The following is a 13,638-nucleotide window of genomic DNA, read 5'->3' on the forward strand; positions in this document are numbered from 1 at the left end:
CACTTTCTCTCTCTCTCTCTCTCTCTCCGTTAACTCAAGTGGTAAGTTTTTCTCTCATCTACTGTACAAGGCTCACTTGCCCTTGTGTGATTACCACTTATTTAAATTCAAAGGCAACAAACTCAACAGTAGAAAACCAGGTCACAGAGACACTGAAAAGCAAGTTTTTGACAAGTGAGCGAAAAACTTTAACGAGATTCATATATCAAAAAGATTTCCCAATGATCAAAAGTAAAAATAAGTAAAGCTCGAAATGGATTCTGATAAAGTTGTTCGGTTATAAGTCAATAAATGAAATTTCTCGGTTATATTCAAGCCACGTTCATAACACAAATCGCGTAGGGTTTAATATATTTATTTTTATATCTGGAAAATCCCGAAATATGCAAATGCAATTTTTTGCATGAGGTTTTACTTTTTTTCTCCAGAGTGAGATGGCGAGAGAAACAGTTGATTTGGCAAGGGCTACGCACCATGAATATGTATTAATGAACGCCATAAGCCTTGTTTACCCTCTAATTACCTTTGTTAATATTAACAATAGATTTTATCTTGCATTATCCCTTAATTCGCCATAACATTTTGAATAAATTACTCTGCTTCTTTTACTTCCTTATATTCCCCCCTCTCTCTTTCTCTCTCTTTCTTCCTTGTCTGTTAATTACAATATTCGTAATTATTCTAAAATATTTTACAACTGGCACAGCCATCTCTTAAAATCGAAATACAATTTTACAACTAGGAATATTTTATGTGGTCCTTATCTATTCCTATACATATAAGTACATACCAAACGCTTTAACAATAAAGATCCCTCGGTAAATTACATCGATATTATATTAACGTTTTACATAAAACTGTTTAGAGATAATTACCTAATACCAAATGTAGTTTATTAGTTTAACCATTGCATCAATATTCTCTTATTTTTAGTCTTTCTTTTTTTAAAATCTTTGCAATAAATGTTACACAGAAGGATAGACATTTAAAAAATCCTCACAATCTTTCCTACCTGTGTATTTTTCGAATAACTAAATGCAAAATAAAAAATCAATCGTTACAGTTACATTCGGATCAATTAGTTGAGCGATAAAATATTTTAAAAATGTATCAAAAGGCTAATATATCAACGTGACAAATGCTCAGCACAATTCGCAATAGATTTATATTTTTAGCATTATCGCGTTGCTTAGAATTTAGAAATTACGCGTTGAGTTAGGTCTAAAGAAATGGCTAGCAGGGCATTGGTGAATAAAAAGTAGATTTTTCGAATCTACATACCCCCCCCCCCCCCCCTTTACCATAATAAGCAAATCAGATGAAATTGATCTAAATTCCACGCGTATCATTGTTAAACACATAATTATTATAGCATATATGTTTCATATTAAAAATTTATTATAATAATATACGACCGCATTGTTTGTTGTTATATTTGACGATATTACATAGACTTGCTTGTTTTCTACAGTATCACATTTAACTCTCTTATTCATCCCTCATTTATACAAATTTATATTAAAATTATTTACAAATAGATTTCCGTTAATTTAATAAATATTGAAATGCGAGCCACGTATGCTATAATTAATTATCAATCTTTCTTATCTTATAAACACGGTACATTGCAATGTTATTTGTATCATAGTATATATATCGTTTGTGATTATTATTATATTAAGAATTTTACGAGTCTTATCTTCCTCGTCATTCTAGATTCATTAGATTTGTAATAAGAATAATAATAATAAAGACGATGCTGAGTAATTCAATGGTGTGATTCGACGAATATAATATATTAATTCTTTCATGAGTGTGAATTTTTCTGTTGGGAAAAGAGAAACATATTTTATGCCATTAAAAGTTACAAATGACAAACTTTTATCAAGCTATAATTGTGTTAATTCTGATATCATTTTTTGATAGAATTATAATTCTTCTGATATGCAAATTTTTCTTAACCCTACGATGTAAGAAGCTAAATTTTGTGCCAATGAATTTTTTCTGTGCTAATAATAATATTATTATACGAAATTATAAGATAAAAATGGAGACTGAAAAATGATGATATTAAAAGGAGAATGTATAATATTAAAAAATAATTTTCCTCGATATCATTTTAGTGATTCGACGTAACAAGGTGTTTCAGAAAAATTCAGCTTCGAACAATCTCTTGCAAAGATACAATTATTCAAAGGTTTTGTAAAAAAGTTCAAAATGTCCTTCCCCTTCCTCTGTCCCCAGTTAATTACTACATCATTCACCATCATGGTTAATAAGAAAATATTGATCAAAACGATCAACAATAATCCTATAAAAATTAATATAGGTTCTATGTGTTTGTAATATGTACTATAATCATTAATAACGTGCAATTTGAAATTATATTTTATATTAATTTTTATTAAATGCATAATTATTTACAAATAAATAGATAATTCTTTTCAATCATGGTAAAAATATCGAGATCATGATTGTTCATCGTTTATAAATTTGTTCACGTATATAATATGCTTTCGACAGCGTTTTATTGCAATCGTAATATTTTTTAGTCAAAAAATCAGGCAGAATAAAAGCAAATGTCAACATTTTCACAAATTTTTCAATTTCTTATTCTCCTCTTACATATACATATATATCTATATATGGATCCTCGCCTCCTTATAATTTGTTCTGTATAATATGTGTGAAATAAAACTCGTCGAAAATGAACATAGCTTTATTATAAATTAGCAAATTAACAAATTAATATTCAATCGATTTTGGGTATGATTGCATTTATTAAGGTTTAATTGATAAGCTTTTCAATTTTCTTATTGCGCGAATAGTGTCAGCGTATAGCTGTAAAATTTTCTTTTCAATTCCCTATTCACCTGATTGCAGTCGTTGCATGGAAATATATCAAGATATATTACGTAATAATTTGGGAAATATCAGAGATGCTAGGAGGGGGGGGGGGGAGGGGGCAGGAGAAATAGAGAGAGAGAGAGAGAGAGAGAGAGAGACCCTATTATTGATTTTAAATAACATCGATTAATCTGCAAATATAGTAACATTTACCATAGCTCTTACAGCTTCGGATACTAACAACCTATATGTATAGTGTATTTATCGCGAAGTCCCCTCGAGATTTTCCTTCTCAACGTAAAATTACCAGAGAAAAATGAGAAAATCTCTTGCAAAATTTTGTCGATAAATATAAAAAATCACGCGAAAATATTATATACACATACAGCGCAGTACACAGTATGATATAATCAATTCCGGAAATGACGAGCTTACCCAATCACGTTTTCAAGGATTCATCTGTAATCAATGCAGCAACGATTAACACACGTGCAATGGAAACGCCTGCTGTAGATTTTTGTAAACAGAGGAGATCATAAGTGGTATATATAGTAGTGATGGCAGCAGAAAACTCATGCTGGATTCGTCGATTTGCTCGAACACCATTTTTCTCACTAAGCAAATTGGCATCTTCGTAAATTCGCCATGCAATTTTGGCAAAGATCTGCTCTTGCTCAAATTAACCGCAAATTGTGCTTTTTGCCAAAAGCGAGCCAATTTACCTAACATGCGCCAGACGATATTCTCACGACCCCCCTCCCCCCTTCTCACGTCGATCAATAGAAAAGTTTCACTCTCTACCGAAGCGAAACAACAGCCCTGTATTTCCTCTTCTCGCCTTCCAACAAATATATACTTATGTATATATATATATATATATATAGTATATAATATATAGCATACGCCTATCTTTTCTTCTCTCTCCAGATCTCTCAATTTCCATCGTACAATAACTTTAAACCTTAAAGCTTCTGTTTGGCACGTATAATTAGAATGTCATTCCTCAGTACGGAAGAATTGGATCTAGTGAGAAGCTTCAGCTTCAGCTTTCACACAGTCTCCTCAATATCCACCATTTACATTATTCACACATACATACACATCGCCACGATTCTCGTTGCAGCTCCCTGCACCTCGACTATTGTTACACTTAAAACATTCATTTACAATATTATAGCTCGCTATATCCTGTTTATTAAAATGTACACCAATTACGATTCCGCGATTCTTAATATGTATATATATATATACGCTTTTATGACCAGTGACCTTGTACGACCTTGACCGAGTCAACGTTAAAGTTTTTAATTTGTTAATAATGTTAATATAAGAAAAGCTACGCTATGGGTATTGTAAAGTGACGTTAAACGTTCAGTCAACCTGTGTAATGCCTCGTTGTCGGTGCATATCGTTTACGATTCGAACACGCGCCACTTTTCAATCTCCTTTGGCAATTTTCATATTCGACCTTGCCTCTTTTATGGCGATTCTATTTTTTCTCCCTTTTCTTTACCTTTGCCTCGACTAGCTTCACCGTTCCGTGCCTCGCCTCGCTTATTTAACGTACACGCTAAATTGTAAGTAGTTTTAAGTAAGTAAAATCTCTTACCCCGATACGCGAGACTTAAATAGAACGTTTCATCTTATTTTGTGCGATGTAGCGTGTCTCCTGCTCACTCGTCATTCTCCCTGCACTCGGAAAAATATCGTCCGTAATATTATCAATACTAAATGCGATTGTGTTCCACAACTTTTCCTATTCGATTAAATTAACGTGATCGGTATCAACGCTTTTTCGACCAATCGCTCGTCTTTATTAACGCGATTGGTATGGGCAAGGCTTATTTATATTCCATTTGAACCATTATTTATGTATCATTCTTTAATAGCGATTATTGGATATTTTTTTAATTACGGGATGGTTTATTGTAATCGATCCATTCGAAGATAATTATATCATTACACAATTTATTAGCGAAAAGTTGTTCCGTGGTCGCTCTAACGAATATTTCGGAGTAATTTTTTGAATACATGCAGTGGGAAAATGAAACGAGTCGCGAAAAATAACTTTCACCCTTACTCGACAAATTTATAAGAGTAATGGATCATCGAAGGATTTATTTCTATCGCTCGATCGTTATTGGATTGTATCGTTCGTACGAGCCAATTATATGGCTCTTCTCCTTTCAATCAACAGTGGTTTTCACTCTTCGACTTATTTTCTTCATCTTCTTCACTAGTTGATGTAATTAGTGCCGAAAAGTAAGAATTGCAAAGATCCATTACTGTTATACAAGTTGACCTTTCGCAATAAGGGTGCAGTGCTTGTTATTATATATATATATATGTATCTATACCCTGAACACCTGGACTTTATCCAAGCTTCAGGGAAACGTATCAATAATTGTTATATCAATGGCAGTATCCGCGTTACATTATACTTCGATAACTTGGAAATCGAGCTGCGTGCGTGCTTTATTATATTTAGCGCTATTCCATCTCTTATCACGCTACTATCTCGCCCTGCCTCGAGTTAACACTGTCGAAATATATAGCATTTTCTCCCACAATTGTCGCGAAGAGCAAAGAGCATTGTCCCGTTCGATGCTTAGAAGATCAAATATCCCCATGTATAAGATTGCCACTGATGGTTCGAAGCAGAAGCTATAGAAATAAGAATTGCGAAAGTTCCGTTTAAAAATAATTTAGCAGTCGATCCTCCTCATTGTCAAATTTTAGGAAGCAATTTCTAATGATAGAGTAGGCTCGATGGACCAAAACAAGAAAATAACTCCAAGTGGTTCCTTCGTACTAAAATATCAAGTATGCGATGTGTCAATTTTATAGGAATATATTTTGGGGATTGCTGTTACAGTGATTCCTTGGTGAAGAAATATTAAGTTTGCTCATAAATCGATAATTTGGGAATTGCAATAGAATTGACCCTAACGATTTCTCTCGGCGTGACGAAATTTCAATTACACTTATAAGAATGCCAGTATTCTCGGGTTAGCTCGACGACAGAGCGAGAATTATACCATATAAAAGTATACCAAGTTTCTTGAAGCTCCGCGAGAAAAATACTCGTCGCTGGAGTAGCCAAGTGGTTCTTTTTTTAGAGCGACGATAAAAAAAGTTAATTTCGATGCTCCTCGCAGCAACGGATAAAGCTGCGCGTTTGTCGTAGGAACATTGTCGAGTCTTACCAGATAGGTACGTCAACCAGCGCGAAAGGAGAAAATTCAATTTCTGCATATAGGAACTCGATAAACTCTCTTTGTCCTTTCCTCTCAACGCTCCTTTCCATCTCTATTCCTGAAGAGCTCCACCGCAACAAAAATAAGAGAAAAAAAGGACGAGCACAGTCGAGCAGGAGAATTTATCGCAGAGTGCTTATTACGGAACAGTTATCCTGGCGATGAAAAATCTTTTTCGCACGAGTTTATTGCGATTTAAGCTTGTTAATACTTTTTCGAGCGTGAAATGGAAAGAGAGAAAGGAAGAGAGAACAAGAGACGTACAGACACAGCGAAACTTGACTTCTTTTCGAAACAGTGGTATAGGTCAATGATTAAGGAGAAGAGAGAAGTAACGGAAAAGCTCGTGGTGCGTTGTGCGATCGTTCGTGCTCGTATAACGAGGGTAAATTTGTTAATGACGATGACGATGACGATGATGCAATTCCGTGCTGACCTTGCCGTGAACACTCCCCAAGTCTCGAGTATACGGCGCACAATTTCACAGTACGTTTCGTGCAACAAAATATTTCTTCGTTTCACTCGGTTCCTACACTCTCGGTATACTATTTCTCTGTGTTCGTACAAGTGTTGAAACTGCAAAAAGTGCAAAGAGGGCAGAAAGTGTTGCCAAAAAAAGAATTATATCCAAAATTATTTAAAAAAAAAAAAAAAAAAAAAACTCCTGAAAAAAGACAGAAATTCGTAAAATGTTATAAAAGTATTATCAGAATATTTTTAAAAGTTTGTATGTTTTATAAATATTCTTAAAATATTCTGTGTGCACTTTTGTGTTTACTATAGGTAAGCTTTTCCGTGATAAATAATGATAACACTGGTATAATATAATGATTTTAACTAGAGGAACGAGGTTATAACCACGATGATCGTCATCGATTGACAATGTTGCTACGCGTTTGGGAGGTGAACGAGCGAACGATTAATAAATATTGCGTCATAGTGGATTAGTTCGATCGTTGAATGATAAGAATCGATAACCGTTGTTTACCGATGTATCTCGCGTGATAGACGTCAGTTCTGTTTCATGTTAATTCGCACTTGAGGATTCCAACGTATGGGTCCCCCTGAAGGCCACGTTGCACATGGCATTCGCATTGTACTGTTCAAGTAACAAAGTCGATAGAAAAGTCCCAGACACTTTAGGAAATTGACGAAAAGCGATCTCTCCGTTAAAGAAATATTTACACGATGAAAGAAACTTTGGAAAAACTGTGGGATGTACCAAAAACAGGTGGCCAGCGATTTTTCGCGATAAACAATGACGATATAATTAAATGTTAATTACAGGAAGGACAGTATAATGATGTTGATTATACAGGAACATCAGTAATGACGATTCGAAAGCGACGCTTTTGGTACATCAACGAACGAGCAAACGATGAATAAATATTGTGCCACTTTGGAATAGCTCGATCGTCCAATTGTAAAAATCGAAACACACCGTTTATATACTCGTGTCGTCCACGATCGACCGCAATTCTCTTCCGACGAGTGCACCTGCACTCGAGAATTCTAATATTAAGGTCCTTCCGAAGGCCACGCTGCGTATGGCATTCACAGTATAGATACTGCTGAAGCAACAAAGACAATAGAAAAATCCCCAAAACTCCGTAGGAGATTTATCAAACTCGATCACTCCTCGTAAATAAATACTTTAGACGAGAAAAACACCTGCAAAAACCCTTCGATATTCCAAAAACAATTGGCGAGCGACTTTTGCGAAGAACAATATATGATATTAGTGACGATATAACGATGTTAATTACAGGAACAACAATAATGACGATTCGACAGCGATGCTTCGGTTTTGGTGAACGAACGACGAATAAATAGTGCGCCATTTTGGAGAACGGCTCGATCGTCGAGTTGCAAGAATCGAAGCACGCCGTTTACTGATGTCATCCACGATCGACCGCAGTTCTGTTTCTACGGGTCCACTTGCACTTGAGGATTCTAATGTAGGTCCTCCTGAAGGCCGCGTTGCACAGGGCGTAACACATGGGATTCACAGTACTGTTTATGTAACAAAGGTAATAGAAAAAGTCCCAGAGACTCTGCGGGATGTGCCAAGAACATTGCGTGATAGATTTTAGGAGGACCAAGATGTTGTAGGGGGTCCACGTGATGATGAACGCCAGCAAGATGGCCGACAGAGTTTTCGCAGCTTTCATATCGGCCTTCTTCTCCTGGATCTTCTTCTTCTTCTTCGGCTGCATCTTCTGCACGAGGATCCCTTTGTTCGTCAACGTCCTTGGCACGTTCCTGTTGGTCAACGGTATCCTTATATCCGGCATCTGCGAGGGCCGACGTATCAACGACGATGGACTAGCTGCGTCATCCTCGTGGAACATCTTGATGCTCGGCACTTCGCTACTGAATTTTCCAGCCCCGTTGCTCTCACGGCTCGGCAGTCTTATCAATATTGTGTAAACCTTCAAAGTAGAAAAATGCTCCGCGTCAATTTCCTGCTACTGTGCTTTGTTCGACGGACAAGAATGGAGAGATAAATAGTGTGAATAGAAAGGGACGGTGAGATAAATGTATTATAACGAGATAAGAATTGTATAGGTGTAAGTGTAAGAAGAGGAAAATGGGGGAAAGGGAGAAAGAGTAGAATATTTTTAAAAGGTATCTGGTTGATTCGTTTCTATAATTTATACATTCATTAAGAGCGAGTGATTTTAAACATAATATTCTTGTATATTTCTTTATCTAGAAAATAATTCAATAGTTATGCTCGAGATTACAAATTCTTGGTTTTGAGAATTTCTATTAATCCCTGGATTCTTTAATTCTAAGCAATGCCTGAGCAATAGCGAGGCTCGAATTAAAGAATTTTTAATCGGTAATAATTCTTTAATTCATTTTATTTTAACACCGAGCTAACCAGACACCCTGTATAATATGTACTACTTAAATCATCACGATACAAAAGCCATAAGAATTTGCTCATCCCAAAACCAGAACAAATTTCAATTTTTTTGCTTAAAATCTTCTAAAATGTGTAGATATATAAAGAGATGCTTTGAAAAAGACCCTGTAGAAAAATTGAAATCTCTCATAGTCAAGGAGATATAAACATTTTCTTATCTCCTCCATAAGGAGTGAATCAAGTGTTACAAAATTGCATAAAAAAAAAAAACTGATGGTTTCTCACAGAATCAGTGGAGATGCTTTTGGTGGCGAATTCGCCAGATCGCGTGTTCGGTTTTCGATAGTCGTGGTGCTCGATGATGCTGGTCATTTTGTCGATAGCCAGGCCAGTGGCGTGAATCTCGCTGAGAGAATCGCCCCTAGAAACTGTGCTGGGTAAGGGCGTCTCCGCTGAGATTGGCGTCAGAGCTTCCTCGTATCTGTGCATGGCACGATTACTATCGATACCGCCGATTTCGTCGTCCTCGTCATCGTCCTCCCTGCCACTGTGCCACCACGCGATGCACCACATCTTCAACCACGCCCATGAAAACGGTCTGTGCTGCTTTAAAAAAAACGCGTTCTCTTAGAATATACATATATATATATATATATATATATATATTGTTTTTAATTTAACTTTAAAGAAAATAAAAATAAATAAATAAACAACTATTAATTTGAAAACTTGTTTCCTTACTAACCGACTTGTATTGAGGATAATGCTTATCCATGTATGACGTGGCGTAGCCAGTAGCATTAATTTCATCGGCTGCTATGCTCGACTCGCTACGCGGCCTTCTACAATCGTCCATGTCCAAAGCTTCGTCGCTGAATAAAAATTTCATTCTTCATTCATTCACCCCCGAAAAAAATGTAGCACGTAACATCGATTACAGCGATTATTGGACAAATCCTCATCGTTATCGAATGACTTTCAATTAGGATAATTGATATAGCGAGTATTAATAATGAAAAATTGTCCATCAATTATCGCTCCATCGATTTTACGCGGAGTGTTTCGTGGAGAACGTAAAAAGCTACCTCGAGTTGCTGCGTTTACTGGCGTCCTGCGTCCCAGCTTGCAAGCTCGGTAGCTCCTTTTTCCTCTTTTGAGTCTCCTTCCAAATTCTGAAATATAAAAATATCATAACGCTGACAGGAACGTAAAAAGCTGCGATGGCTGTGCCGAACGTGATGTAATGATTTGTCTCGATGAACTGGATGTAGCAGGAATTGATGGGCACCGTTCTTTGACCCTCGATATACGGCCAAGCATAAATCCATGGTGGCCATAAAAGCAGAGATATGCCCCATGCCAGGCCTGCCACGTATAAAACGGCGTTATCAGAAAAATAATAAAAGAAAAAAATCACAATTGATACATGTATAAAAAATCTTTAAAACCTCACCAATCATAGTAGCAGCTTTGCAAGTGGTTCTCTTGGCACGATAAGTGAGGGGCCTGGTGACGGAGAAGTACCTGTCGAAGCTGATGATGAGCAGGTTGAGAACCGATGCGTTGCTAGCGAGATAGTCGAGGGCCAGCCAAGTGTCGCAGACCAAGGGGCCCAGGGGCCAGTAGCCGAGGACCGTGTAGACGGTGAAGAGGGGCATGGATATGAGGCCAATGGCGAAATCAGCCACGGCCAGGCTGAACAGGAAGTAGTTGGAAATGGTCTGAAGCTGCTTGTCGATCTTGAAGGATATCATCACCATGATGTTCCCGATGACCGTTGTCGAGCTCAATATGGAAGCGATGATCACTATCATCGACTTCTCCCATATCCCGTATTGATGGGGCTGACTGTCACAGTCGAGACCGTTGCTGACGTTGTAGCTGTCATTGCCGAAGATCTCCACGACCGAGCTAATATTCATCTCTGTGAAAACGATCAAATCTCGCGTTTATCCTCGCTCAGCAGGATCAAGCATCGATCGTCAATGATCATCGACGCTCTTTTGCCAAATTTTCTCCCCTCCTCCTCCCCTTCTTCCCCACTCTAGCTCGCCCACCCTTCTCATTCAGCGAGCTCCAGCCAGTCCCTTCCAGAGAACCGTCGACGGAGCTGCGAGGGGTACGAGTCTACGCTTAGGCGCGACATGCCGGACACGAAACTTGGCGCCTCTGCCCATCGAGCGAATGCTTCCAGAAGTTTCATTGGTCGCCAAGCCGAGGTTGGGTTTCCCCCTTATTTTCGAGGTCCCCCTGATTTTTTATCCCACCTTCTTTCCCTCTGTTTTCCGGAGGCCTCTCGCTACCAGTGGAATTCCGGCTTCTTCCTCTTCTTCGCACCCCCAGGGCTGGAGGCACGCATGCACTTTTCTCTTGCACGCGCGTGCCTCCGCACCCCTCCGCCTCTGCCAATTCAGCCCCCCACTATTCCCCACTCCCACTGCCCCTTTCTCCCTTGACCCTATTTCCAAGTCCACCCGATCTCTTCCGGTTCCGTCGACAAATATTTACTTCCGGTTCCTCCTCTGTCGCCCCCCTTTGTGCTCCCAATTCTCGTCCCACCCCACCCCCCTTTTTCACCACCAAACTTCACGCCGCGTCAGCTACATCCCTCCTCCCTTAATCCTTGCCACGAGCGCATTGAATCTGAAAAGAAAATCATTCTTCGTTGTACTTTATTTTATAGCGCGCTATCATGTGTCGAGACCGGAAGTCGTAGATGAATCAACGAGGAGTAGGCTAGGTTTTATGAATTTGGTAATAGTGTTATTTTCTGAAAATTTATCCATTTCGTCGATGATGGAAAGAATTATTAAACCAGTATTAAGAAGATTGTTAAACGTAATTTCTGAAATATGGAATTTAGTTATCCTCCTGGAAGAATAATTATAGCTTCTTACTTCCAATATTAGATATTTCTTATGAAATATTTACCAAGTTTCGAATGATTTCTTGTTTTGATTAATTTCTACATCTTTCCTTTCAATATTAGCTAATATTTCTCTCCGTATACAGGAAAATCAACGTCGAGGGTTTATGGGAAAATCGATGGGGGTTTGAGCGAGGATGATGGAATCTTTTAATTGGAGGGAGCTTGATTTAAGGAAGGTGCAAATTAAAGTCGAAGACGCTCGGAAGGAACGTTTGAGTGGGAATCTATCGTAAAGAATAGGTATATACTCTGGTACAAGGTTTGTCTGTCTATTGGAGGTAAGGAAATGGACAGGAGATTACTCGAAAGATTCAATGTTTCAGAAATCGATCGATGCCCTGACTTAGTATAACTCGTTTCATCTTATCTGATTCCAATTCAATTATAATATAACAGACGAGGTATATTGCTTTAATTTTAAGAGAGTGGGGAATTTTCATAGTCTTGTGAAGCTGCTGGTAATTTTATTGGGAACTATTATGCTAAAATGAAATTATTATTGACTGAGAAGAATAGAGAGCCAATTAGAAGCCTCTTCTTGGCAAAATTTAACTAGTGTCTTTCCCCCCTCCATTTCTCTCCACCTAAGACATTCAGCGTTCAGGGTCCCTCGTTTAACGAGTCAAGTGTTCGCCAGTAGTGTACACTTTCGCCTTTCGTAAAGCAACCTGGGAAAAGCTCAACAAGGCCGCCGGCTATGCACTTTACTTCCACACAGATAGGGTAAAAAAATATGTACCCAAAAAAGAACCTTATCTCGCTAAATCATGCATAAGGCGACATTATAAAACAAAATTACAGTTTAACCGAAAAAAAAAGCATTTCCCGATATTGATTACGCTAATTATCAAACCATTTTCCGTGATAAAAAATTAGAGTGAAAATTATCGACAATAATAAACACAAGATATTATATATAAACGGAGGATTATATCTATATTAAGTGATTAATTCCTTCAAATTTAAATTTTATAACATTCACCAACATTCTTTAAAAATTCGACACAACTCTATTGCTCTCGCGAAATCCTTAAGCTTTCGTCATACCAAACATACAAGATTTCCATGCATTAATCGACCAAATGTCTCAAATATAAAACTGGCAACATCGACCAACTTCCTCCAATTACTCTGGATTCTCGCCAGATTAAGCACAAGATTCTCATTAATCGACTAATTTTCCCAAATACGAATCTTGCCACATGCACCAATATCCTTCTTCAACAATTCAACGGCTATACTACTGCCCCTTAATACTACTTTGGAACCACGCCAGATTAAAAACCCTCCATGCTACTGAATAACGACCCCCCCCCCCCCCCACTAATTTCACGCTAAAACTATACCAAATTTCTTTAATCTTACCGCCCAAAGCCATCGTCATCTCTCCACTAGAAACAACAAACCAGTGAAACAAATCCACATGTTCCCAGGACATTCCCAGAACATATCGAGGACATTCTACACGAAACACTCTAAAAACCTTAATTTCCCAAAACATACGTGAGCATAATTCGTAGCACCAATAAGAAACATAATAAAATAGAAGCATTGGAGCGTTTCGTTGACACGCTCGACTCGCAATGACACAAGCGCGCCAAAGTTAGCCGCGAAACGCGCAACTCTTAATAATAACTTACGGTGCAGTCGTGACTTATCTGCTTCTCACCTTCGTCCAAGTGGAACCGACAGCGCGAGTTCCTGCACGCAGGAAATATCGTTCGGTTCTATTC

The 13,638-nt window shown here is 37.8% G+C and overlaps 1 protein-coding gene across 2 annotated transcripts; it reads right to left on the minus strand.

The window, feature by feature from the left end:
- Positions 1-1,321: 1,321 nt before the first annotated feature.
- Positions 1,322-11,370, minus strand: mAChR-A (muscarinic Acetylcholine Receptor, A-type). 2 transcript variants are annotated; one of them, XM_066728606.1, is made up of 5 exons: positions 10,430-11,370; positions 10,062-10,341; positions 9,722-9,848; positions 9,262-9,582; positions 1,322-8,536 (listed from the first exon to the last, which is right to left on the minus strand). In XM_066728606.1, the coding sequence occupies exons 1-5, from the start codon at positions 10,896-10,898 to the stop codon at positions 8,003-8,005; spliced, it is 1,731 nt and encodes a 576-aa protein (XP_066584703.1). In that variant the 5' UTR covers positions 10,899-11,370; the 3' UTR covers positions 1,322-8,002. The 2 variants fall into 2 exon arrangements, with proteins under 2 accessions (XP_066584703.1, XP_066584705.1); XM_066728608.1 differs by having other exon boundaries at positions 1,323-8,536; positions 9,262-9,579.
- Between the last annotated feature and the right edge of the window lie 2,268 nt (positions 11,371-13,638).

This window comes from Prorops nasuta, unplaced genomic scaffold (assembly GCF_024137725.1).
Source record: "Prorops nasuta isolate Cenicafe-Biocafe unplaced genomic scaffold, Cenicafe_Pnas_1.2 PNAS00006, whole genome shotgun sequence".
Taxonomy (NCBI): Eukaryota; Metazoa; Arthropoda; class Insecta; order Hymenoptera; family Bethylidae; genus Prorops; species Prorops nasuta.

Bases quoted from the DNA above. Each gene is read 5' to 3' on its own strand.
- mAChR-A (XM_066728606.1), bottom strand. From the start codon at position 10,898: ATGAATATTAGCTCGGTCGTGGAGATCTTCGGCAATGACAGCTACAAC. The intron at 10,342-10,429 runs GTGAGGTTTTAA...TATACGTGGCAG, and splicing joins CAAAGCTGCTACTATGATTG to GCCTGGCATGGGGCATATCT. The intron at 8,537-9,261 runs GTGAGAAACCAT...TCTACTTTGAAG, and splicing joins AAAGCATCTCCACTGATTCT to GTTTACACAATATTGATAAG.